Genomic DNA, 27,341 nt, shown 5'->3' with positions numbered 1-27,341 from the left:
CATACGGATAGTATTTACTTTCATTGACTATTGTTACCCCACGCATTGGAAGCTTTCTATTTTTTTCTTTGTAAGGGAAAGCAGTCTAATTGGCACTGGCTGGCAGCCTGGAGAAGTGATTAAGCAAGGAAACTGTGAGTTGCAGTTTGTCAGAATTCAGGTCTCCACATGCGGACAGACGTGGGAAATGTGGGTAATCAAAGAATTCAGGCAAAACCTTTGTTAACTGTCTCTCTTTGGATTTGAGCTTCTGGCCAAGATAAACTGGAAAGGCAGTGTCCTCCGGGCCTGTGACAGTGAATCAGACGGGTGGGGCTTGGAAGAGGGAGGAGCTACTTTTTTTTGGTTGTTTTTTAGGTTTCTACGGTTAAAAGTTACTTAACTAGGCTGCAATTGCTTCCTTTAGAAACGACTTTCCAATTCTGCTCCAGGGGAAGAAAACAAGGTATTGTAAATTCTTTTTTTGTTTAAAAATGTTGACTTACGTTTTCTTTCTTTGTCGAAGTGCCTAGCTCAATAGCAAATGACGAGGACTCCCTGAAACAGAAGGAGTAGATGGAGCTCCACTCCCCAAGAATTCTGTGCCAGTCAGAGAGATTTAACCCTTAGCTGGTTCGAAGTTGCTACTGGAAAGATGGCTAAGGGAGGGGAGGACATTCGTTTCCAAAGAAGCCAGAGAAATACGTAGTTTTACTAGGATTGCGAAGCTCTGAATGGAGTTTTTTTTCTAGTCACATTTCTGAATCTGTCAACATAGGCAAAGAGAAATAGAATGTTCTTAGAATAACTGAGCCCACACCTTTTGCTTGAATTTGATTCTAGTCATTAATGTGTAAATCTAAGAGCTTAACTCCCTATACCCTGTCCCCACCCAGCATCCTGTTCCGGCCACCATTCCACAAGCCGTTAACTTTCTTCTCTTTCATGGAATAATCCAAGCCCCTACACGCCCCCCACCTTACACTAGGTGCTTGTTATAAAACCCCCCAAACTATTACTTCCCTCAGAAAGTGGGGTGAGGTGGATACAGACATGCTGGTGGGGGGGGGCATGGCATGTTCTGGTATGTGCCACTCTGTGAAGTCAGGGACGACATCGGGATCATTGGGAATTCAAGGAGCTTTGGAGACCCTCTTCTGGAAAAGGGCACGGGGCTCCTTCCTGTGCTCTCCTCCTCCTCCTCCTCCTCCCTCTTGCACCCTCCCCCTATCCACCCTCTTCCACAACTCAATGCCTCCCTTTTACTGTTCAGATCTTAGTGACAGTGAGATCCCATGACAAAAGCTATTGTATTCAGAGTCCAGAGAACGGGACTGCAGGGATGACTCTGCTGCTGGGATGTTGTGCGTGTGCGTGTGCGTCGACTCCCTGAACCTCCCTGGACCTCGGTTTTCCCGCTGATGGCGTGAGGCCATTGCCGCAGAGGCGCTCTGAGGTTCTTTCCCGTTCTGATGCTGCAGGAGTGTGTGGCTCTACAGCCAGACGTTTTGTTAAAGGCACAATCATTTTCTTATTTTCATAGTTCTCCATTGTCACCCTTAAACCACTTTGCAGATTAAGCAAAAGAGCATTTCATTCTGCAAATGGCACGGTAGGCTTCTGCTTTAGGGATTTATAGTCTTCCCTTAAAAAAATATCATTGTGGCCCTGTCTGGCATAGCTCAGCAGATTGAGCTCACGCTGTGAACCAAAGCATCACAGGTTCGATTCCCAGTCAGGGCACATGCCTGGGTTGCAGGCCACGACCCCCAGCAACCGCACCTTGATGTTTCTCTCTCTCTCTCTCTCTCTCTCTCTTTCTCCCTCCCTTCCCTCTCTAAAAATAAGTAAATAAAATATTTAAAAAATCATTGTTCAGCCTTTATATGGACAAATTATTTCCTATAAAATTTCATCCTAAAATAGCGCATCCTTCAGGAAACCCTTTCCACTGTCGGGTGAAATTTTACTAATGGCTGTCTTGGCACTTCTGTAAATTTCTTTCAAAAGGAAAAAAAGGAAATTTTTCTGTTTATATGTGGGCTAATATGTCTGGGCTACGTCTGATATGTGAGTGATGGTATTAATGAAAGAATTCATGAAGCAGAAGATAATTGCTTCATAGCTTTCCATAAAGAAAACTGTATGGAAAAAGTTTTAACTTAACTTTGCATAAGAAATTAGTTCTTTCATTAGAGAGAATTATTGTTTTCAGGCATTTGTTAGAAGTAACTAAATTCCAAAATAATCGCAAGTAGAAGGATACAAATCCCAGACTCTGAGATAATACTTTCTCCTCTTCTCCCTTCATGGTGAGTATGGTTTGGCCAAAGAGCCAAGAATTTTCCATATGAATGTAATTCATGAGTACTAAAAAGATAAAGTTTAATAAATAGGCAGCAAACAAAGCATTATTTGAATGAATATCACCCCAAAAGAAATAAGGAAGTGATTTCCAAGATGGCACTGAATCTGATAAAGAAAAAATATCCACAGGCAAGTTATTTTACGAGGATATAGAAGTACTACAAAACTAGACTTGATTTTTCCTCTTTAATCAAACCCTGTCAGCCTAGGATTAGCATCGGCTTCTGGAATGGGCAGGGCTGTAACGAGCGAGGGCATGGTTTAGAGGCTTGGGGAAGCTGTTTTGTTCAGTGTGAGCCTGTGGCTACAAGGGGCTTCCGCTGTGTCACTTAATCCCCACCATGAGGAAACCGAGGCTTTGTCTACACACGCCTCTCCCTTGCTTCAACCATCGGCCTAGAGAGAACTCCTCCCGGCTTTTCCAAGTTCACATTCTGGTTTCCTCCGATGGTCAGGGGAGGCCAGTGGAAGACCCGCTTCTAGACAACAGTGGCACTAGTGGGGGGTTCTGGGCCTCCGATTTGATTTACTTTTCATCGTTTATAACCAAGCTGAGACATTGTTTGGCTATAAAATGACAATAAATTGAACTGGGTTTTTTTTTGTTGTTGTTGTTGTTGTTTAAAGTAGAGACCTGGTCTGAAAAGACTTAAATGAAAATGTCAAGGTAACTCAAGTTGCCATTTAGAAGTTGAATATGGATTCCCAGGCAGGGTACATGCCTGGGTTGCAGGCTATAACCCCCAGCAACTGCACATTGATGTTTCTCTCTCTCTATTTCCCTCCCTTCCCACTCTGAAAATAAATAAATAAAATCTTAAAAAAATAAATAAAAAAATAAAAAAAGAAGTTGAATATGATAAGAGAGAGAGAGAGACAGAGAGAGGGAGAAGCTGAGTTCTCTTGTTTAAGAAGATGTTTCCGAGGGTCTCAAGTGAGAGAAAATAAAAGCAGAAGAGTCTGGGTTTCTCTGTTTCTCTGATAGCATTTCCCACTAAACTGTGCATGATTTTGAGTTTAAGTAGATTAAAAAGCGGTGGCTAGAGCCTACACAATGGACTCGATAAAGAAGTGCTTACAGGGCTTCCATTCCGAGCACAGCACTGTGCTAGGCTCTGTGGGATGTCTGAAGTCCTGTGAAGAAAGTTCACTCTGCAGGAACTCACCCTGGAGCTGGGAAGACACAGCCACGTGGAAACAGAACTGGCAGTGTGACAACTGCCAGTACATGGAAACAACCATGTCATGGGACTTCGGTGGCGGACCAGTTCCTGTGCGCCCAACAGGCCAGGAAAAGCTTCCAGAGAAGAGGAGAAACTCGGTCAGAGCTGGATTTCAATTGAATGAAGCTCGATGAAAGCATCCCAGTACCCAAGAGTATTATATGTAAAGGTGTAAGGTGATAAATGAGGTTAAAAAATAGAAATATGAATGAAAAAGGAGTGAGACAAAGTATGAAGCTGAAAAGGTATTTCTCACCTGCCCCGTCAATCAGCAGCTGTGCGGTGTGTTGAACGAAGCCCTGGCTGCGAGAGTGAGGGGACCTGGTCCCACCGCCAGTTCTGCTGTGACGTTGTGATGTCTCATCGTGCGCTGCTGGCTGACCGGAACCCAGCCGTTCTCTGATGTGCGTTAGCACTCACACTTGAAGCAATTCTCTCAAACTCTCTTGACCTGAGTTTTCTATTATGTGAAATAATAATGTTGCACTAAAATGTTTTAAAGCCCCTAACTCCATTCAATTCTTATGAATCTAAATTGGATATGATATATTTTTTGTCATTTCATTGAAGGATAATTAAAAAATAATATATAAGCCAACAAACTATTTTATGAAAGTACAATGAATGGAAAGGATTATTAACATGTTCTCTCTTGCTCTCTTACTTTCTCTCTCTCTCTCTCCCTCCCTCCACTTTATGTTTTCTTAGATTTTCCCAATGGATTCTCTAACACAATCCATCAACCGATTTGCCCTGGAATTTAGCAAAAAGCTAGCTGAATCTGCTGAGGGTGAAAATATTTTCTTTTCTCCCTGGGGCATCTCCACCTGCTTGGCCATGGTGTATCTGGGCACCCGAGGCACCACCGCAGCCCAAATAGCCCAGGTGAGTGGCAGAGCTCAGTCACCTCTATTTCCTGAAAACAAAATGCCTTCTTTATCTTTGGCCTTCATTTCTCTCCCAAGCTCCAAATAGCTCCCATGTTACAACCCTATCCTCTGAAACAAAAGATACACTCAAAAAACACTCAAAAAAGTTTTCTAGGCCATCAAAAGGAGTCTGGGAAAGGAAGTCAATTTGCTAGGAAAATCATTAAGGACCAGTGTTACTGATTTGCTGTAAGCATCCTAAAGCATCCTAAAAACACAGCATCCTAAAAACACAACGTGTGTACGTGTAGCTGTAGACAAAGTACGTAATAAAATAGCAAAACATGTGTGTATGTATGCTTGTGTGAACATAGCATATATATGTGTATGTTTTAAATAAAAATAAACATGTAAAAGTAATTCCAGCCCTAAATCGCACAACAATGGGAAGGGCAAATAACAGAATTTCACCCAAGAAGGGGTCTGCTGTGCCAGGGTGGAAAGGGCACAGCACATAATTCGGAGTGTGACAGACAGAGTATCAGTTCTGTGAGTTCAGGCCCAGGATATCGCCCCTATTCTTGCCAGTCACAAGATACTGTATGGTTTAAAACAGCAACAACAGGATCCTGGCTAAAAACTAACTCTTAAAAAGCTTAACCACTTACATAATAGACTTAATCTGAGCTGATTCCAGTTTGGACCTATTTCATATAAATACATTGCTGGCTGTTGCTTTGCCCACATTTGATTTAATACTTACTTGAACATGGGCAGTTTCAAGTTTGCACCTGAGACCTGTTCCGTTACCACGTGTCAGCACAAGCTCCAGCTGAACAGACTGTATTCCTCATTGTCAGGTGGGTCCCGGATGTGGGAGGTGGAATTATTGCATTGGTTTTTACTGTCAGACAGTTTGGGGGAAACAGGGATGCCCACATCCTTCCCGTGAACTTGCACATGCCGTGCTGGGGTGAAAACAGAGAATATGCATCCACATGTCAAGTGGCGATAGATAACAGGGACAGAAGCACTAGCCTTGGGAAGACAACAATTTAAACCCCTGCATTTCCCACGTGATTGGGGTCATGGTGGCTTCTGCTGAAATTGCTAAATGATGGTCTGAATCGAAGAGCTAGCCTTCTTTCCAAAGCAGCCCCAGATGAAAATGAAATGTGGAAAACAAGAGAATTTTACCGCTTTCCCAACAATATCCTAAATGCCCTATAAAAAGTATTAAAATAAGGAGTAACTCAAGTTAGACTTTAAAAGATTTATTGAGAAACAACTCTTGACTTGCTGTGCTAGGTTCAGCTAGCGCACCATTGAATCAAGTCAGAGCCCCTTGGGCTCACTCGTTACATGTTCTGTCGCCGTAGGAATGACCGACTCATATACATTGAGCTGTGTGCCATATGATCAGTGCTCTGCACGTGTGCTCACATGTTGTCTTTTTTCTTGTGGAATCACAGGTACTTGAGTTTCACAGAGATCAGGACAACAAAGCTTATCCTGAAAGTGAAAAGAAAAGGAAAACGGTATGTGTCCAACTTTTCCTGTCTCTGGGCCACGCCGGAAGAAGAAGAGTTGTCTTGGGCCGCACGTTAAATACACTGTGACACGGAGTCATCAAAAAATCTCATGATGTTTTAAGTAAATGTAGGATTTCATGCTGGGCCGCATGTGGTCCATGGGCCATAGGTTGGACACCCCTGCTTTATATCTTAATATCCATTTGATGATTAAAGAGAAACTGCTTTTAGCACCTGCATGATAGTGGTTAATTTAAGCAACCTTTACTGAGTAACTATTCTTAGAAACATATATTAAAATTATAGAAACATTTTTTTCATAATACAAAATGGCTATACTTTTTGGAAGGGTCTTTTTTTTTTTACCTTTGTGTTTTACTCTTGTGAAAAGAGAATTTTGCTTCCCTTTCAAAACTTTCAAAATTGTTCCTGCTTTTGCAAACTCAATGGAAAGAAACTGAAACCCTCAATTACTTTTATGCTTTTGGATAACATTAGGGAAAACATTTTTATCTACCTTAGAATTGATTTCAGCATTTGTTTATCGTACACCAGGTCATTTCGCTTAGTTATAGGTTGTGCTTATATAGGCAGCTTTTGTTCAATGTCTTCATTCGACTCATCTCTTTTCTTAGGACTGCAACTTGGAGAGGGTTGAAGAAATACACTCGGGTTTCCAGACACTCATCTCTGAAATCAACAGTCCCAGTGATGACTATGTACTTAAAACAGCCAACGGGATCTACGGAGAGAAAACTTACCCATTTTATAATGTAAGTGCAAATACGTTATTTAAAGTTGGTGGGAAAGAAAGAGCCATGTGAGACTATTTGGTTAACTCTTTCCACATCTCTCCAGGGACCCCAGGACAACAGTAACATGGTCAGCATTTCTGGTAAACAGTCATTTAGACTAACCAATATGTCTAGTAACAAAAATCGATAATCGGTCTCAAACCAGGTCTAGGATCAGATTTTCACACAAAGTGATAATACATAAGTTTGGTTTATATGTTCTCTGTGTCAGCCTGTGTTTCATGGGCAGTGGAGCAGAACACGGGAGCAGGACATGGGGTGAATCCGAAGGAGCAGAGGGCGGCGCTGGTCCTAGGCGTGCGCCTGAGGACGGTGTGCGTGAGAGCGAAGCTGACCTTAGAGTCAGACAAGGCATCTCCCATCATGGCTCCAGAGACTTTGAGAAGACTCTGCACGTGGAATAATACAAACTTTGCTCCTTTGTGCATGATGGGAACCCCATAGTGCCAGCCATGCCTTCATCCTCATCTCAGACTCAAGGGCTGCTCAGAGGGGTCCACCCAGAGCCAGGGCACTCATGGACTCCCCTCACGTCTGTCCATCGCATCTTCTGGCACATCTCAGAAAGAAGCAGGAGGACACAGATGCCCAGTGGACAAAAAGCCCACTTGGGCTTTGGATAGGATGGAGGGGTAGGAATAGATACAATAAAGCTATCTTCAGACTTCAGGCAGGGAGGGCAGAGACATGAATGGTAGGCCTGTCTTCCATACCTGGATTTCTGCATGGCTAGTCAGTGCCCAGGCAAGTTGAAAGAGGGTGTGTATGTGTGTGTGTGTGTGTGGTCTTTGACCAAAACCCAAGTGGGGAAGCGAGAAAGGAGTATTGGGCATGTGTGTGGGGGCGGGGGGGGGGGTGGCAATTGTTTCCCTACCTAGCTTTTTGATGATCTAAATTGACTCGATCTCTCAGTTTTGGACATGCTCTACAAGAGGGTATTTTACCTGTCTCTTTCAGAAATATTTAGAAGACATGAAAACATACTTTGATGTAACACCACAGTCTGTCAACTTTTTGGAAGCTTCTGACCAAGTCAGAAAGGAGATCAACTCTTGGGTGGAAAGCCAGACTGAGGGTAAGCTTCCCCCGAGGTGTCCCGCAGAGCGCTTTGTCTAGGCCTCATTTCATTGCTGACACTGTCCACACTGTCACTGAAATTAACGCTGATGCTTCATTGCATCCACCTCCCCCCCCCCACCCCCGGACTCAAGGACCCCCAAGCACAAGAGCTCTGTCATACTCAAGGTCCAACTTTGAGTCGCTCACATATCACGGGCCCGCTCACTGGCATTGTTTGGGACATTGATGTTCATTGGAGTGAACTGAGGAAGTTGGCAGCCCTCAATCCCCAGTTCCCTTTTCATTGAACTAATGACTCAAAAGTGATGGTGAGGCAGGAGTGACCATGTATTTACTCCAGATTTGGATTCATCCGAAGGTAAGTCCTATTTTTTAAGAATTAGAATTAGCTAGCGTTGACTGCGTACTTGCACTGTTCCTGCTGGCATGAGGACCACGTGGGATGATAGAGGAAAAAGCACATTGTAAAACACAACTCAACTTCACCATGGTGGAGGTGGGAGTGAGAATGGTAAGAGGCTGAACTAGATCTCTGCTCTCAAGTTTTTAGCCCAGTGCCTAGTCTATTGGCTAAAAACCCCTGCCGAGAGGAAGGCTGGGCGCTAGCATCCAATCTGCTATCTTCACCCCCAGCAAAGGCTTTCAGGCCTGGGAGCGGACCCGCTGTCTGATGCTGAGCCCCTAGCTCGGTCCTTGCCATGTTTCCCTGGGTAGACGGACACACACCGGAGCTTGACAGCTGTCTAGATCGGGGTGTCAAACTCACGTTCACCGGGGGCCACGCCAGTTCCGTGGTTGCCTTCAAAGGGCCGAAAGTAATTTTAGGACTGAATACATGCAACTACTCCTTGACCGTTAAGTGAGAACTCGGCACTGCCACCGGGTAGAAACAAGGTGCTGGGCCGGATACAACAAGGTGGAGGGCCGGATTCGGCCCGCGGGCCTTGTGTTTGCCGCCTGTGCTGTAGATGACAGAGAACTCCTCTTGGATGACAACCGTGCCGTAAACCTGCACTGCCCAGTTTGCTCCGTGTGCTATCCCCATGGGACTAGGGCTGACTGGAAACATGGCTAACTCGACTGAGGAACTGAACTTGTACCTTTAGTTCATTTTAATTGATTTAGATGGAAGGAGCCAGGTGTGTCTGGGGACTACCGTATTTGACAGCGCAGAAGATCTGTTTTAGAGGAAGAGAACAAATACTTTAAGTTAATGAGGAATGAGTAAACCCCAGGTTACAGTCACTACACGGTCAAAAGACAGGATGTGTGCATTTTGAAAAAGCCTCTGTTGTCATGGCACCCATCAAGTAAGAACCCCTCCCCCGCAACTAAGCTCCCCCTGGGCATGGTCAGGATGCTTTATTAAGCCCTCTTTTCCCTGCATCCCACGACTTTATTCCTCCAGCTGGTCCTGCTGATGCTATTTCTCAGAAGTGAACCTTCCAGTGAGGGAGAAAGCTCGGATCTTCCGGTGTGTTCTTTTACATGTTGGATGCACATCCCTGCCGTTCGGGGCTATGCAGCATCAGTTTAAGTGGAGCACTGATCGGCTGTTCAGTCCCTTTGACTTTGTTGAGGAGGGTTCCACGCGTTCTTATGGAGAAGTTGCTAGAAACTCTGGCGCAGCTAGGTTCTGTCGGAACCACTGGAAAGCAGCTTCTTTCCTTACTCCTTCAAACAGGTCTTTTTGCAAATCGTCCTGTGGACTGCGGGGGGGTGGGGAGGTGGGGAGGTGTACACGGCATTCAGAGTTGAATTCTCAGAAATACCAGTCGCACACTGCTATGATTTTTTCTGACTTGTTTTTGTCAGTTTCTAAGTCCCTAAAAAGTGAGGGGTGGGGAAGGCAGTTGTCTGCATATTTTAATTTCGAAGTCTATCACATGCTGGGCACATTGGACACTCTCCAGGCACATGGGTATGTGCCCCCAGGACTTCACCTGAATATCTGTGAAGAGGATGTCCAGCAGGTGGCACTGCAACTCTCAAAGGGGTCGTAAGATTTCTTAGAAGAGTCCATTGGCTCTGTGTTCCTTTGAAGTTGTATGTACATTTTATATATACTTTGTCAAAGAAATGAACGACATGGACGTGGATTCAAGAGTCTAGGTTCCCCCAAAACATGTGAACCCCGAGAACAGTGCAATAAGACTTCAGACAAGTGGATCTCACTCAACTCAAGCTGTGTCAGCATCAGTCCTCAGTGTGTTCTCTGCTTGCATCTCCTACAGCTCAACCAAATGATGGAATAATTATTTTAGAATGACACAGAGGTTTTAAAAAATGAAACTTCTGTGCAAAGGAAAATATTTTTTAAATGCCACAGTGGGACTCTTCGTGTTAAATCATCAAAGAATTTTTAAATAAAATTTCATATACTGCCTTTATTTATTTTTTAAAAATATTTGATTTATTTATCTTTAGAAAAAGGGGGAAGGAAAGGAGAGAGGGAGAGAAACATTGATATGGGAGAGATACATTGCTCAGTTGCCTCTCTCATGCCCCCTACTGGGGCCCCTAGCCTGGGGACCCAGGCATTTGCCTTGGCTAGAATCGAATTGGCGACCTGATATACTGTCTTTAAACAGATTTAAAAAAATACAAAAAATGTTTCAAAAGGTTTTCACATAGGCATTGAAAATCACATTTAAATTTAATTTCTAAAGCCAAGAAATCTGTTTTATGGGGGATGGGTGTTTGTTTCGTTTTGTTTTGAGTAGACATGCTCCAACCACACCTCAGATCTACTGGAATCTCTAGAAATGCTGTCCTTCGGACTTTTAAATAAAGCTGCACATCCCTGACCAGTGTGGCTCAGTGTGTTGGGCATCTTCCTGCAAATGGAAAGGTCATAGATTGGATTCTTGGTGAGAGCACATGCCTGGGTTGTGGGCCAGGTCTCTGGTTGGAGTTGTTTGAGAGGCAACCGATCAATGTTTCTCTCCCTCTCTTTCTCCCTCCCTCCCCTCTCCCTAAAAACATAAATAAATAAAATCTTAAAAAATAAGTAAATAAAGCTGCACAGTGTTTTGTGAGCCGCCCGTCTGAGGGGTATGCTGGAGGGTCACAGGAGCCAATTTGCATCTCTTCAGGGGTTAGGATTTGACATATTTTTCTTGGAAGACCTACAGCAGCAGTATTCTCACAAAAATGCATAACCTAAGTATTACCCCAAGGAAACATCGGACCAATCTGAACTGATGGACATTCTTACAAAACTTTTTCAAAAGTATCGAGGTCACAGAAGACAAAAATTGACTGAGGAACTGTCCCAGATGAAAGAGGACTAAGAGGAAAGGACAACGAAATGCAACCTGAGATCTTGGGTTGATTTCTGGTCCAGAAAAAGAAGAACAACTGATAAAAACTGAATAAGATCAATGACTAGTATTCTGTCAATGCTAACTGGCTGGTTTGGATTATTTGTGGATATGTCATTCAACAGCATTTCACAATCATCACTTTTAAAAGTGTGGCATGTCCCTGGAATATAATATGGGGATATTCCATTCGAAACCTGTCTTTTGCTCTTGTAGGAAAAATCCCGGATCTCCTACCTGATGATGCAGTGGATTCTGCTACCAGAATGGTTCTGGTGAATGCCCTTTACTTTAAAGGACTCTGGGAACATCAGTTCTCAGTCCAAGACACCACAGAGAAGCCTTTCAGAATAAACAAGGTAGGAATTTAAATTCACCCCTCTTTCTATATATATATGTTCTCACAAAGTATGGCTCTTACTAGGGCATGGATGGCTGAAATGAAAGCCCCCATTCCATCCCACCTTGCAATCCCCTTTTCATTGTTTTTCTCTGAAGAGAGACTATTCACACACTTGATCACTCAGAACTTGCTACAACTAAGCCAGAGAAGGTAGGGTAGCTACTACATTTATTTCCCAGGTGAGATACACCATGTGGCATGTGACTAGTTTAGAAGTCTATCATAATCGTCACCCCAAAGTCTTCACTGTTAAGTTCTATTCTTGTTCTACTAAGCTTATACTCTCTTCTACTTCCCACAAAAACAAATAAAAATGTTAAAATCTCACCTCTTTCATTAAGATTTTTCTCTGTGTCAGAACACAACCACTTGTTGTTTTCTGTAGGAACCTGCTACAGCAAAAACAGAGACAGACATAAGATGACAGATATATCTCATAGCAGCCACGGGCTGGAAGGTGGCTGGGTCATGGGACTTGTGTGGAAACAAGGATTCAAATGTTGTCAGGATTCATTCTCTACCTTTTCAACGGTTTCTCCCATCATTCTTCTCAGGCTGAAGTCTAACTTCTTCTCTGTCCTGATCTACAATGGCAGAGCCTGGCTACTCACAACACCTCCTCCATTCTAGAGACAGCCCGACAGATGTCACTCCAAATTCCTAGGAAAGGAAGAGATAGGCCAAAGTCTGCTAGGGTTGTTTGGTCCGGGGGTGGGTCCTGTCACACAAGCAGCGCTGCTGAGGACCGACCCCTGCGATCCTGCGGGCGTGAGCAACAGGCAGCTCTCCATCAGCGGGGGAACGATGGGGAGGGGATGCGACACATACCCCGACGGGCTAACTAGAAATGAGCTGGATAGTCACCTTAGTGAAGTCACCAGGAATTTTTCAGTTGCAAAGGATAGAAAAGCATCCCCAACTAGCGCCAGTACAGTGTGAACTGTGTTAGCATTGACTGACGTAAATAAGAGGAACTCACGTGTGTTGGAATACGGCGCCTCCAGAGTCTCAAAACATCATCTCAGTTCTCTCGCTCTCTCCCTGAAGAGGTGTCTGTTCGGAAATTTTGCCTATTTGTAAAATTGGGTTGTTTGTTTTATTCCCACTGATTTTTAAAAGAGATCTTTATAAATTTTGCATGCACCTCCTTTATCACATGTGTTTTGCAAATATGTTCTAGTCTATTGCTTCTCTCTTCATTCTCTTAGTGAATTTCCATTTTTATGAGACTGAAAATCCTTCTCAAAATGTTTGCATTTGACGTACACACCTTATTAGTTCCTGAATCATTTTCAATTACATAGTGTGCATAAGGTTATGCACTTTTTAAAGTGTTTGACAGGATCAGCTTGCTATGATACATGCATGTTACATGCATGTTGCCACAGTGATGTTAGAGAAGGAAGCTCCCATCCCACCTGCTAATGGTGTTATCCAGTAGAACACACGTTTCCAGAAAGTGAGGTCTGAGTAACTTTATTAGCAGTTAGCAGAGGGTCGCCAGTTCTGCCCGGGTGCCAGACTCCTGGGGACACTTTCTCAGTGACTCTGCTACTTATTTTCCATAGACCACAAGCAAACCCGTGCAAATGATGTCGCTGAAAGAAAAGCTTCCCGTTTTTCACATAGAAGAGCCACGAGCCACCGGCCTCCAACTCCACTACAAGAGCCGTGACCTCAGCCTGTTCATACTGCTGCCGGAGGACGTCGGTGGGCTGGATCAGGTGAGGACATCATCTGTCTGACATGAGGGCGGTCCCGTGTTTACCTCTGGGTAACACGGCCGCCCCATTCTCTGATTCCCGTAGAGGAAGGCAACCAACGTCCTCTCTGGCCTAGGCACTGTACCTTCCCAATATCATTTCAGCTTTACAGAACTCTGTGAGGGCGACACTACCTACTATTCCTTAGAAAGGCTGAGTCCCCGCTAGACACCTGTAGCATGGGGCGGCCACACAAGCAGCCCCATGAACAATAGATACAGATATTCTTTGTCAGTCACAAAGCCGAGTGGGTTAATCATAGCCATCTTTGAGTGGGTCTGGGTCTTTCTTCTCTCTCCAGTAGGACCTACCTAATGGGAGGTCAATTTTTTAATCACTTGCATTAATGTAGCATTAGATATACCTTTGAAAACATTAAGTTTACTTCCACATTTTTCAAAAACTTTTTTTTATCAAGTAAATAGTTTTCAGGAGAAATAGTCTATGTAAGTATCATGTAAGTTGCTTATCTGCCAGATGTCTATGAAGCCTGACACAACTTTGGTCCGATGACCTTGCTGAGCAGTTTGCACGTCTGATGGGGCTTCGCTCTCCCTGCCACGGGTGGCCTGCCTTTCTCTGCGCAGTGCCTAGTTTCTCGTGCACGCTGGACTTTTCATGCTTACACGTGCCTGTGGCCTTTCTGGTGTGTGGAAAAGGTTTCCAGTGGTATCATAAAATCCGTGAAACTGGAGAGCATGATAAAAATAGGACCAAGGAGGGTCACTAAAGCAGCGAGTCCCACCCGACAAGATAGCCCTTCCTTCCCACGTGCGCCGGTTCCTGAGCGGAAGGTAGTGTCACATTGTTAATGTCCGTCATTTACAAGTGTGTCATTGATGGCAGTGCTTTGGTCTGGAAAACTCTCCAGGCAGCAAAGCACGTGCTTTAAAGTTAGATTATTCAAAAACTCAAGCACTGGTTTTCCCCTCACACACACATCTGTATAGGCACATATACATACATATCTATTTGTTTAAGATTTTTTAAAAATAAAAAGGAGAGAAATCACCCTCAAAACCACTATAAAAATGTTATTACTCTTAAGATTTGGCGATCTTTTTCTCTTTCTATCTTTCTTTCTGCATTGTGTATGGTTACTAAATTCATATTTTTGTGATTATAGACATCTTATTTTGCCTCAGATTTTGTTTTCAAAGAGCCATCTCCCATGTTAATAACATTAATGTTTTTTGTGCCCTGACATACAACTTGTCAGGAAGACAACATGTAAATTATATTTATTTTGATTTGAGTGCATACTTGATATTGTGTGTATTATCGTAGAAGTACTTCAGTCTAAAAAACAAAGATTCTATAGGTGTGACCAGGTGAGGGATGTTGTGATGCAAAGAATTTCCGTGTGTGCGTGTTTTGCTGCCCTGGCAAATGGGGGCAACCAGCACTCATCTGTGTCATTATGTAGCTAGAGCTCACTTAAGCAATGCTTTCCTCTCCACTTTGGAGTGACTGACTCACTTTGGCATCGCCGCCTCTTCCTTGGCCCCACCCCCGCAGCTGGAGAAGGCCGCCACGTACGAGCAGCTGAGCGAGTGGACCAGCGAGGACATGATGGAGATGTACCAAGTGAAGCTGCACCTTCCCAAGTTCAAGCTGGAAGAGAGTTACGACCTCAAGTCAGTCCTGAGCAGCATGGGGATGAGCGACGCCTTTGACCAGGGCAAGGCCGACTTCTCAGGGATGGCCGCAGGGCGGCAGCTGTTCCTGTCCAGTGTTTTCCACAAGTCTTTCGTGGAGATAAATGAGCAAGGCACAGAGGCTGCCGCGGCCACCGGGAGTGTGGTGGGCTTCCGATCCAGACCCCTGTCCATGGATTTCAATGCCGACCACCCATTCCTCTTCTTCATCAGGCACAACAAAACCAACAGCATTCTCTTCTACGGGAGATTCTGCTCCCCCTGAGCCCGCGTCTGTCTCATCGAACCAGTGACGTGATGTGGTTTTCACATCATGAGATGGACAGTTATAATAATAATTAGTGTGTAGTCAAGATAGTTTTCACATTTGAATATTAGCAAATAAATCTTGAAATAATGCATTCTAGTGATGTTGTATCTTTATACATAGAAAGAATGACAAATTTTACTTTTACCATAAAACATTTTGTCTTTTTTTTTAAAAAGATTTATTTATTTATTTTTAAAGAGAAGGGAAGGGAAGGAGAAAGAGGGAGAGAAACATCAATGTGTGGTTGGTTCTCATGTGTCCCCCTACTGAGGACCTGGCCCACAACCCAGGCATGTGCCCTGACTGGGAATCGAACCAGCGACCCTTTGGTTCACATGTCTGTGCTCAATCCACTGAGCTATACAAGCCAGGGATAAACATTTTGTCTTAAAGTGACTTCTATTTACATTTCAGAAATACTATATTATTCAATTGAATGCCTTATAATTCTTGAGCTGTTGGTCATTGTATTGTCACTTATATTTCACATATATTATTTAGTGAAGAAAAATTTTTATAAAGGCAATGTATTGATGAACAAGGATTTTTTTCAGGAGTATAATGTTGATAGTTTATAAATTACCACTGAAAAATGAAATACCCCTTTCCTGTTATCTATTTAAAAAATACTTATTTTGACATTAACGGAAAAACTATTGAAAGCCAAACAAAATCTAGAACTTACTTAACAACAACGTTCCAACGTTGGCTTCTCAGTGTGAACCGGTGTGTCACGGTCACGGTAGATGTTACTGTCACCAGCAGGGGACCAGGCCTGGAGCAGGGTTGATTGCGGGGTGTGGGTTCTTGCCTTTGTGTAGGGCAGGTTTTGCAATAGGAGTCCAGGCGACTTTGAGAGTATGTTTATTAAAGCTGGGAACAATGAAACAAAGGAAGGTCTTAACACAGAACAGGGGTGTCAAACTCATGTTCACTGGGGGCCACATTAGCCTCGCGGTTGCCTTCAAAGGGCCGAATGTAGTTTGGGGACTGTGTACATGTGACTGCTCCTTAACAGTTCAGTGAGACCTCGGCACTGCTGCCGGGTAGAAACCAGCTTCGGGGTGGGATCAAACAAGGTGGAGGGCAGGATTCGGCCCGTGGGCCTTGTGTTCGCCACCCGTGGTTTAGGAGAAGGGACAGGAGAGACCTAGGTGGGGCTGCTTGACTCCCTACGTGTGTTGTGGGAGAGAAGTGGGCCACGGAGGGGCTGCAGTCAGCTCACTGGGAAGTCAGGGGATGCAGGGCTTAGACACAGGTTCGGGGCTGAGCCCGGCACAGCTGCCCCTGCCCGCTGCTGCCCCTGCCCGCTGCTGCCCTGGCCGCAGTCTCCCGGGAGCCCGCGGAGTTCAGGAGGATCTCGTTTTAGAGGTCGACTGTGTCCCTCTAGGCTGCTCTTTGGATCCTCATGATATTAAATGCAAGAGTGGATCTGACCCGAACAGGGTGTACACGAGTGTAAGAAACTGTGTTTTCTGCATCAAATCGTGGTTCAGTATCGCAGGATAAAAAAATGACTTTATGTCTCAGTTCCAAGGATGAAGCTGAGACATGAAGTTCCCCTCGTGTGGATTCTGCTGCCGGCGCTTCCCTTCCGCAGGCCGGGTCCTGCTGGCCCGCACCCCTGCCCGCACCCCTGCAGCAGCGCCTCTGTGGACCAGCTCCAGCGAGTTCCTTTGCCCTTGGCAGTGGCTACATTCCTGTGTCAGACACCCGTCCGAAGGAGCCGGAACCGCAGCCTCCCGGGTGTGAGGCTGCTGGAGGCAAAGGTTGCATCTTCTCTGTGAATGAGGAGTCAGCTCTGTTTTTGAAACAGCCAACCCCCACCCCCACCCCGTTCACCACCGTACAGGATGATCACTTTGAGAACCTCTGTTTGTGTCTTTTCCTATCATCAGGTGACTTTATTACTCAAAAAGATATTCAAATTCTCATATATTTGCACACAATTTCCAAACTTCAGAAAAATCTTCCAAACAGAAAACATTTGGTGGGCCTCAATCCTTTAAAATGTTAAAAGTACAGCCCTTAAAAAATTGGCTTGCAGAAAGAACTGATTTTCAAGACGATGAATAGTTTTCTAGTAGTGAGACTTTAACTAGGAATTGTTGCATAAATTAGTATGTGGGTTGAAAAAAACAAGCGTCAAGGTTTAGGAAGCACAGCCAAAGACAGCTGTACTGCATTTCAATCCGCCCATTTCTCAAATAGTCTTTCTTCCTGAGCCAGCAGTACAAGTTCAGAAACAAACTGAACTTAAAGCCAGGCCGTCAGATGAACGCCATTTCAAAGCCTTTAACTAAAGATGAAATCAAACGCATATTCAATTACACTGGTCTCACTGAATTTTAAAGTAATTTTTGTAAGCACCCAAATACATATTTCTAATAAAGTTTTTCTTTCTTATTCTTTGTAATGTCTCTTTATGTGTTTTGGAGTGTTCACCGTGTGTTGGTATTGAACTTATGAGCACACATAAATTCACGTAAGTGGCGGGGATGCGTGCTCCAAAATTGTTTTGATGGGTGCGGACGGATTGGAAACGAATGGCTTTAGGAGCCAGTTTTAGCCTCTGGTTTTTGCTTTTGGTTAACTTGAGAAGCCAAGTCCCGATTTCCAAACTAAACAGGACTAAACAGACGAAACAGGAATTCTGCGCCTACTAGCCCGGGAGGACGAACCCACGCACCCCGGGCAGCAGGGAGCGGGGGAGGCTCAGGCTCCTCCCGGGCGCCAGCCTGGGGGTGCGGGTCGGTTGAGACGGCACAGGCGTGTGCAGCCCCGGGCTGCGGTGAGTCATCGCCGGAAGCCTTGCCCGAAATCAAAGCGGACGTGAAGCTTCCACCAAACTGGACTCAGCCCCGACGGCCAATCGAGGCAGGAGCAGCAGCGCCGGCAGGAATCTCCCAGGTACAGGGGCTGAGAGGCGCTTGGGTCCTAGGACCCTGCTTGCCGGGAGCTGGGCGGAGCGCGGGATCGTGGGAGGGAGGGAGGGAGGGAGGCAGATGGCAGACGCCAGAGGAGGAAGAGGAAGAGAGGACTCGGGGAAAGGTGGAGGGCTGCCATCCCGCCGGACTGCTGCTGCGCTGGGGTCGCAGTGGCCCCGGCCGCGCGCTTCGCCCTGCAGCGCGGTCCCGGGCGCTAGGGTGGGCGTCCGCCTGGGCTGGGGGCGCTGGACCGGAGCGCACAAGTGCAGCGACCCTCCCTGGATCAGAGCGTGGTCCCGGGGTGGGAGAGACACCGGAGCCTGCTGACGCCACTGCCACTGGCCAGCAGTGAGGGAGTGGCCGGTGGCTTGGGTTGGGCTGCTGCTGACCCAGAAGGCAGGGCGGGAGCCTTGGGGAGGTGAGTGGGAGGAGCCGCAGGTGCCGCCGGGACACCCGCGCGCTGATCGAAGCCTGGCCTGGAATTTCCGGGGAGCCGGGGGCGAGTTCCGAGGGTGCTGAGTGATGCCACCTCCCCCGCAAAAGTCTGTCCCCTGCCTGTGCGCTGGAGCTCCAGCCCCTACTCTGTCTCAATGTTGAGGCTGTTTCAGGCCCAATCTGCTTCCGGAGTTCGCTACCTCCAGGCTTCCCAGCCCCCTGGGCGGGCCACACACACCCTCCCGGCTCTCCCAGGACGTCCCCGATGACTGGGTGGCAGTCCCTTCTTCCTCACCCTGCCTGCAGGTATTGGGCCGAATTTCAGTTGCAGCTCTCCCAGAAATGGGAATGCCTTTCTTGGCTTCTGCCTGCCCCGTGCCTTCTGAGTAAGGCCATGCCGGCTGCCTAGACTCGCCTGGAATCAGGATGCTGTGGGCCGTCTTTGTTCCGTGCCCCTTGGTGTGGTGTGTTCCACGTCTCGCGTGGAATGCACACCTTCCCCATTCCCGGCTGGCTCCTCACATAAACTTCCTGCAGTTCCTGGCCCTCCTCTGCACCCGGAGCTAGCAGTCTGTTAGAAGGTAAACTGAGGCATATTTAAAAATTCAAGGGTTTATTGGAGCAAGAAGCCAGTGTGAATCCAGCAGCATCGAATCTGGCAAAGAGAAAGGAGCTCCGGGATGCTGTAGTGGACCGAAAGGCTTTTGTAGGCAGAAGGGAGCAGGCAGGACGAGGAAGTTATTGCAAAGTTACGTTCCTTTGGGGACGACAAGGGTCTATCAGGCAGGCGACTTAACTAGTGCTGATCAGGCGATTCCTGACGGACAGCTGAAGATGCCATTTGTGGGAGAGCTGACACGGTCATTTTGCTGTGTATCTCTAACACACCCACGAATTCCTGCAAACCACTTGTTTAAAAGCCATGCACGGCTTTCCAGCTCACAGCTCAAGTTCAGACGTCTAAACCCGGCACTAGGGGCCCATTCTGTCTCACCACACCCTGTCTCTCAGCGGACACCGGGCAGACCCCTCCCTGGCCCCACACAAGCACCCCCTCCCCCCCACGTCCTTTGCACCTGCCGATCCCGCAGCCATAGCCTTAACATCTTCCTCCTTCCATCACCACAGCACAGAAACGGCCGCCCAGGTCCCAAAGTGAATTCCTTCCACTTCTCTGTGGTTTTCCTTAGCTCTTTGCAAATCTTCCCGTTGCAGAGTGCACGGCTGGCTTGCAACCGTGCATTTAGGTCTGTGTGCCTCCCCTCGGGAGGGAGCTCCCAGTCCGGAAGTATGACATTTATCGTTCATTTCCTTCCCCAAACCTATATGAGGGAAGTTCCACATACACGCTCGTTGAGCAAGTTCGCTTCGGGATGCGTGTATGGGGAGGGGAGGGGAGCAGGAAGTCGGCAGGCGGCTTCCAGAAAGAGGAAGATGCCACACACTTAGATGCAGAAAGCTTGCTTTTGTCGCCGACTCGGCCACTTTTACTATGAGACCCGAGGACAGTAGTAACTGTCCTGACCTTGTCTGTTCACCTGCCGCAGGAAAACTAGTTCCATGCCAACTCCTTTTATTGGCTGCAAATCTGACTTTTCCACGTTGCTGTGTTTTTATGACGCAGTTAAACGGTGGCACTGGCACCCAAAGGTGTTATTTTGTTTCATAGTGAAATGAATTCCTTTTTAGATTCATGGCGCAAGGTCCATTTTGTTTCCAGTTCCAATCCCCTCACAGCTTTAATGGACAAATGTGACTGGGGCACCGAGAGGAACCTCAAGAAAGGGGGTCACTCCACTACCCCGTTCCAGCGCTGGCATCTCCAGGGTGTGAGCTGGCCTCCTCCCCTAGGGCCCTCGTGTGTGTGTGTGTGTGTGTGTGTGTGCCAGTGTGTCACTGCTGTGGGCTGGCACTGCTCACACACGACGGCGGCCCAGTACCTGGGTGCTGACAAGGAAGGGAGGCGAGGAAATGAGATGAAGGAGGAGGAAAATGGAAGGAAGCAGATATGGGCATTCCTAATTCGGAGCAGTTAATATGTGACGTTGAACTTGATGTGATACTGCATTAAGTTCATTCCTCTGCCTGTTCGGGCAGGACAATAATACGCAGGACACAAATACTCACACAGACACACACAGAGACAGACACACGTATACACAGACAGACAGGCAGGTGCATGCACCTGCTCACACTCGCCGGCCTAAGCTTATGTCTGCCTCACTCAGAGTTCCAGCTCTTATGCCCAGTTAGGGTCAGATTCAAATTTATTTGAAAACAACTTGCTAAAATTATAATGATTAATAAGCCATAATAACTTTTTAAGCTTCTACCATCCCCCACCCCCGGGCCTGGGAGGTAGGGCGCTATCTTCCTTGAAAATTACGTGTTTAAAGGGAGAACTCCTAGGGACTTGAGAAAGACTCTTCTGGGTTGTAAAAGAGGAGAGCGGCTTTTCAAAACATTTCCATCTGCGAGGAGCAGAGGAAGAGTTCACAGTGACAAGTGGTCTGAAGCAAACACTCTAAGGCACAGGTGGCAAACTCAAGGCCCGCAGGCCCACTCCGGCCCTCCACCTTGTTTTATCCGGCCCGGCACCTTGTTTCTACCCGGCGACAGCGCTGATCTCTCGCTTAACTGTTAAGGAGTAGTTACATGTATACAGTCTTAAAACTACATTCGGCCCTTGGAAGGCAACCTCGAGGCTGATGTGGCCCCCGGTGAACATGAGTGTGACACCCCTGCTCTAAGGAAAGGCAGATGTGGGGAGAGGCAGGAAGAGGGTTGCTGACATGTAGTCAAGCTGGGGGCAGGTCAAGGTCGGCTTGGTCAGGCTGGATCCCAGATCGGTGCCTCTGATTCAGAGGATCCACGTGACGACTGGGATTTGGGTCGTATTTGACAGCCCTGCTTGTGGGCTCGCTCCCCAGCCCAGTTTCGGCAACTCCGTGGACAATGGTGCACACTCTTGTAGTCCCCTGATTCTAGTGACTTTTGTGTCTTCCCAGTCACCCCTGTGTTACATCAGACCATCCCAGACCAGCTCTCCCAATCTGTAGAAATCCATCCAGCTGACAGAAATGGCATTTTTATCTGCAGAGGACTATGTATAGTTCATAGAACTAGACCTTGGTTAATAAATTGTGCTAGGGACAGCAAACTGAGCGGAAAGTAGCACCAATGAGGGGATTTTGTGTAACGGTGTCAACTTTCAGCTCTGGACTCAGCCGTGGGTTCCAGTCCTGCCTTCCTCGATGACGGCCCGTGGGGCCTGGGACAGGCCAGTAAACCTCACTCAGTCTCCTGGACTCTGCCGTGCGGTGGCCCCCGTGCTGTGCTGACCTCCCCTCTTGCTGTGCGGAGCGAATGAGACGAGACATGCAAATTGCAGAGCACTGTGCCTGGCACCGAGACGTGTTGGCTGTCCTTACACTCAGGGGAGAGCCAGCAGGGCTGGGAGGGTGTCCGAGCCCCTGCAGAGGTCGCGTGGCTGTGGTGGGAACAGTCACGAGCCCTGGATTGGCTACATTGTGAACAAACCAGTGTACTAGTTACCTGTTGATGCCGCAACACCTTAGGACAAATTGGGTGCCTGAAAACAACACAGATTTGTTACTGGGCAGTTCTGGAGGTCAGAAGTCCAAAACAGTTCCCCAGAGTTACTTTTTTTTTCTCTTCCTGGAGGCTCCGGGGCACTTTCCTTGCCTTTTGCTTGCATCCCTGGGTTCGTGGGCCCGCATCATTCGGCCTTTGCTTCCAACATCACATTTCCTCCTGTGGCTTTGACCTTCCTGCCTTCCTCTTATAAAGACCCTGTGATTACATGAGCCTACCCGGATCGTCCAACAACACCTCCCCATCTCATGATCCCCAATTCAATCCCGGAGGCAAAGTCCCTAGTGCCCCATGAGGGAACGTAGTCACAGGTTGGGGAATTAGATGTGGATGTCTTTGGGGGTGTGGTTGTTCTGCTGACCACACCCAGCATCCGGGGGCCTAGGTGACGAGACAGAAGGTCTGGCTGATGTGCTTCTGTGTTGTGTCTTTGACACAGACCTTCTCTGATGGGTGACCTCGGGGAAGCGAATGGCACCTTCGCCATCACCTTATTAAAAATGCTGGGTGAAGAGGACCACTCACGGAATGTGTTCTTGTCTCCCCTGAGCATCTCCTCTACCCTGGCCATGCTCTTCATGGGGGCCAAAGGAGACACCGCCACCCAGATGTCCCAGGTACGTGCGCTGTCACAAAGGGAGGGCAGCTTCCTTTCTCTGCTTCCCCCGAGCTGGTCTTTTCCTATCTTCACCCCCGCTGATGAAGACCTGTGTGGCTGGGAGGTGGGGGTGGGGCATGGGGATGGACAAAGGGCAGACATAGGTAGGACAGGTAAGTTGTATGAGACAGGGAATCTCCCTTTGGTGTTTATAGGAGAAATCAAGTCATTATTTTCTCTGGATATGTTATAGCAAACTTGTATCTTTAATAAATAAGATAAATTGCCCTGGCTGGCATAGCTCAGTGGATTGAGTGCGGGCTGTGAACCAAAGCATCACAGGTTTGATTCCCAGTTGGGGCACATGCCTAGGTTGCAGGCCACGGCCCCCAGCAACCACACCTTGATGTTCCTCTCTCTCTCTATCTCCCTCCCTTCCCTCTCTAAAAATAAGTAAATAAAATATTTAAAAAAATTAAAATAAATAAATAAGATAAATTATAATCCTGTCCCATAAAAGGGCTGAGGATTTAAACTTTGTTATATTTGCACTTTTTGCTAACACATTTCAAACTGAAATATAGCTATGTAAATGACCCTGTTGACAAACTGGTTATTTCTAGTGTATAATTGTACATAGGTGCATGAAGGATGCCACAAAAATGTGGGCTTGTATCTTCGGGAGTCCCCTAGAGGGAAAATATAATCTGATTGATTTGACCCGGGTTACGTGTGCCCTCAGTTCCACACGAAGTAGTGGATGACCCTTTAGGGAAGGGGTCCTTCACTTCTTAGTGTCTCAGAGTCTTTGACTGTTTTGTGAAAGCACCCCAGAAAATTGCATAGGCTCGCCACATTGCCACGCGTGTCCAGAAGCACACCCACTGTCTACAGTTGAATCCCCCGTGGCAGCTCCTTGCAGCTCACGGATGGGCTGAGGCTTTGGACTGGGTAGGTGGGTGATACAGGCACAACCCGAATTTCCACTCTGGGTTGACGTTTAACACACAGTCTGGGCTTGAGCACTTCTGCAAAATTGCTGATGAGACATTTTCATGTTTATGTCTGCTCATTGTTGTAATTCCTGGGTCAGGTTAGGTCTGTTCCCGCCACCAATTTGTTCTGTTCTGTCTCCCTCCTGAGTTTTCACATCCTGTCTTCTTGGCCGGTGTCCATCTCTGGAAGGGCAGTGGTTTACACCAGTGGCTTTTGCCTCTTGGGGGCGTTTGGCAGTGGCGGTTTTGGCTGCCATCACTGAGAGGCACTGCTGACATCTAGTGGGCGGAGGCCAGAAGTGCAACACAATGGACAGCGTCCACCACAATGCAATTGGCCCCAAATGTCACTAGTCCCAACGATGAGGAACTCTGTGCTAGCCGGTTAAAGCCAATTCCTTTTGAGATAGGATCCTCTGTGATGTTCAGCTCAGAGATTTGTTGGAGGAGTAAAATGACAGTGTTACAGTCCGTGTTTTCTGTGCCCAGGTGCTTTGTCTGAACAAAGTGGAGGACGTCCACCAAGGCTTCCAGTCGCTTCTCACGGAAGTGAACAGATCTGACGCCCAGTACTTGCTCCGAACCGCCAACAGGCTCTTCGGAGACAAGACGTGCGAGTTCCTTCCGGTAAGTAGTAACTCACGCATCGATTGAAGATAAACTGAAAACATAATAGAAACTATAGGGGAACAGAGATAAAATATAACTTGACTGCCTTAAAAATGTACTTAGAATATTACCTGAATAATGATAATTTTCACTTTTATGATGGCTTCTGCATCATGTCCTTTGTAAACTGTTTCTGGCGCATTCCTCCTGAGCCTCAATCTCAACCTGTCCATCCTCCGGCGCCCAAACCTGCTTCCTGCCCTTGACCTGAGTAGTTCGTATTGATGGCAGCATGTAACCCCAGAGTCCCCCAGTCCCGTGAAAGAAGCTGCTGCGATTCAGTAAGCGAGGACCACAAAATGATCCTCCCTAACATACAGAGTGATGCCACCCTGAGATGAATGGGATGATCGGGCGAGCCTCCCACCTTCTTGGCTGGCGGTTCCCAGGCTGCTTCTGTAAGACTCAAAGACCTCCTGTCCAGCCTGCTGGTGGGTGCTGCTCCATGGAGTTGCCTGTTCTGGGTGTAAAAGTCCTTGGAGATAATTCTGGACCTTTCAGCTGGCTAGGCCTTCCAGGAGAAGCATGAGTGATTCCAGGAGTCTCCTGGTTAATCGATGTTTGTTTTGAACATCAGCCTGACCTTTGAAGAGTGCAACTGGGGAACGTTGGGGACACAGGGAGCCACCTTCTACTTTTCCTACTTGCCCCACTCTTCTCTCTGCATCTTCATTCTTCTGTAGAAGCTAACATACTTGAGGGCAGGGGATGGGAGGATAGGTACCAGTTGCCAGGCACATTTTATCTGAAACCAAGTTGTTGTGAGGTGAGTTGTCTTTGGGATTGAATGTGTGGGGTACAGACCCTTCCTGATTTAACCCCACCCTACATTTCATAGCTTATCCGCTAACACTGTGTTTTTCCCCAGTCCCTTATTCTCTCTCTCTCTTTCATGCGCACACACACACACACACACACACACATCTAGGCCAGCCACATTGCACTCCTGGAGGACCTGGAGGATTTCTTGATAATCCGGTTCTACCACGGAGCCTCCCAATCAGACACCGGGGCTGCAGAAATGAGGAAATGCAACAAGAAGACCAAACATGAAGTCCAGAGGGAGTCTAAGTGTTTGGTGGACGTTCATCATGAGCCCTTCGGCACATGCCCATCCCTGTCCACGTTCTCAAAACACCCCTTAACTCACTGCGTGCTTACATCATCTCTCTTCTCTGCCTGGGAGCCACCCCAAGTCTCAGGTCAGGCCTTCCCCCCAGTGTCCAGCATGGAGCTCAGGCCCAGGCCCGGCGCTGGGGGTCTGTGCATTATTGTTAATTGTGTGAGTGAGTCCTAGAGGGCAGTATGGTCTGTGCAAGCAGTTGGGCTAGAAACACGGTCCCAAAGGGCAGATGTCCCCTCGGCACGGGCAGCTTTGCAGCGGGGGCCAAAGGCAGCGTCTCCCGTTGCAGGCCTTTAAGGAGTCCTGCCAGAAGTTCTATCAGGCAGAGCTGCAGGAGCTGGCCTTTGCTGACGACACCGAGGAATGCAGGAGATGCATCAACGACTGGGTGACACAGAAGACGGAAGGTGAGCGGTTTCATTTCAGTAGACTTGGCGAGTTGTGAGGGAAAGGGGGTGGGGAGGTGGCTGGGGGTGTGGCCTCCATGGGGCTGACGCTGCCACCCTGTCACCTGGTTGGTGTGCTTGCTCACACAGATCAGCCATTGGATTCTGTCGTCTTTCTGGGGCTCACCAGATCCCGAAATGGTGACTTGGAATACATAATGATCAAGGGACAATAAAAACTGATCATAAGGGTCTCAGATGCCCTCCCCAGTGGACTGTCCTAGAAAATCCCAGAAAAATGCTTCCTCCTGGGAGCCTTGCGGATCTTCTGTCTGGGAGGACCCTTGCCCTGCCCTGGGGGCAGAATGACATTCGGCCTGGGTGGCAGGTGGAGAGAGCCACCTCTCGCCTTACCTCCCTGAGGGAATGGAACAGCTCTGGTTTCATCCTCAGCCCTCTCTTTCTTTGTCACGAGGCTGTGGCTGCATTTGCTCTTGGATCATAATGCTGTCTGAGTTTGCCCCGGAGTCAGGAGCTGCGGCTCATGCGGAGCCCGCCCTGTGCCCTGCCCAGTCCGTGTTCCGTCTCAGCAGAAAGAGCTCTGCCCGTTCCCTCCTGGAGTTCAGGGGAAAAGGCCATGCTTTTGAGCACTCTAAAGAGAGTTTAATTTCGAGTGTAACCTGTAATTTAGAGACTTCCAGAATGTGGGGGGCAGTCACTTTTTCTCCCCGTGCCCACCCAGCACACACTCAATCTTTAAGGTGCACCCGCTGCGCCTCAGGCAGCAGCAATCAATCCGGATGACCCTGAAAGCCGGTAACGTAATGAGCCCCCAAAGGGAAGAAAGAGCCTTGCAGGGTCTCCTGTGTGACCTGTGTGGCGGTCTTTCGCTCTCCAGCAGGTGGAGCTGTCCCAAGTCAGTGGGTTAGCCAGCATCCTCGCCACACCTCTCCTCCCCACACCTGACACTTCCCCTCCTTGGCTGCTCACACTTTTCCTTCCATCAGGCTGGCCGTCCACATGTTTTCCCAGAATACTCGAGCTGGGTGTATTCTGGGGACCACCTTGTCCCCACTTTCATTGCACAACTCAAGTGGGGCCCCTTCATTGCATCCCTCTAATTCCTTTGCCCCATTCACCCCGTTCTGGAAGCCTGCCTCCTCTCATAGTGGGTCTGTACTTCCCATTCTTCGGCAGGCTTTCCTTACCTAGATGCGATTTGAAAGTTGGCATAGAGCAACAGTTTCCAACAACCAGCAGCGACCTCCAGG

General features: G+C 47.4%; 2 protein-coding genes across 4 annotated transcripts in view; both read left to right on the top strand.

The window, feature by feature from the left end:
- LOC114506937 (serpin B8) overlaps positions 1–27,341 on the top strand; it is a 207,608-nt gene that overhangs the window by 174,896 nt on the left and 5,371 nt on the right. The window contains exons 1-4 of one of the 2 annotated variants that reach the window (XM_028524509.2): positions 18,022–18,232; positions 22,739–22,916; positions 24,382–24,519; positions 25,974–26,091. In XM_028524509.2, the coding sequence (XP_028380310.1) occupies positions 22,749–22,916; positions 24,382–24,519; positions 25,974–26,091 (424 nt within the window). In that variant the 5' untranslated portion in view covers positions 18,022–18,232; positions 22,739–22,748. Of the gene's footprint in view, positions 1–18,021; positions 18,233–22,738; positions 22,917–24,381; positions 24,520–25,973; positions 26,092–27,341 lie in introns of those variants that run through there. The other variant, XM_036010166.1, reaches the window with a different exon arrangement.
- On the top strand, positions 179–15,411 carry SERPINB10 (serpin family B member 10). Of its 2 annotated transcripts, none has more exons than XM_036010165.1 (8): positions 179–450; positions 4,278–4,454; positions 5,911–5,976; positions 6,606–6,743; positions 7,743–7,860; positions 11,405–11,547; positions 13,160–13,315; positions 14,873–15,411. In XM_036010165.1, the coding sequence occupies exons 2-8, from the start codon at positions 4,287–4,289 to the stop codon at positions 15,275–15,277; spliced, it is 1,194 nt and encodes a 397-aa protein (XP_035866058.1). In that variant the 5' UTR covers positions 179–450; positions 4,278–4,286; the 3' UTR covers positions 15,278–15,411. The 2 variants fall into 2 exon arrangements, with proteins under 2 accessions (XP_035866058.1, XP_028380497.1); XM_028524696.2 differs by having other exon boundaries at positions 181–445.

The sequence above is a fragment of the Phyllostomus discolor genome, chromosome 9, assembly GCF_004126475.2.
Source record: "Phyllostomus discolor isolate MPI-MPIP mPhyDis1 chromosome 9, mPhyDis1.pri.v3, whole genome shotgun sequence".
Classification (NCBI taxonomy): domain Eukaryota; kingdom Metazoa; phylum Chordata; class Mammalia; order Chiroptera; family Phyllostomidae; genus Phyllostomus; species Phyllostomus discolor.
This window is presented reverse-complemented; position numbering and strand designations above follow the sequence as displayed.

Bases quoted from the DNA above. Each gene is read 5' to 3' on its own strand.
- SERPINB10 (XM_036010165.1), top strand. From the start codon at position 4,287: ATGGATTCTCTAACACAATCCATCAACCGATTTGCCCTGGAATTTAGC. The intron at 6,744-7,742 runs GTAAGTGCAAAT...TGTCTCTTTCAG, and splicing joins AAACTTACCCATTTTATAAT to AAATATTTAGAAGACATGAA. The intron at 11,548-13,159 runs GTAGGAATTTAA...TATTTTCCATAG, and splicing joins AGCCTTTCAGAATAAACAAG to ACCACAAGCAAACCCGTGCA.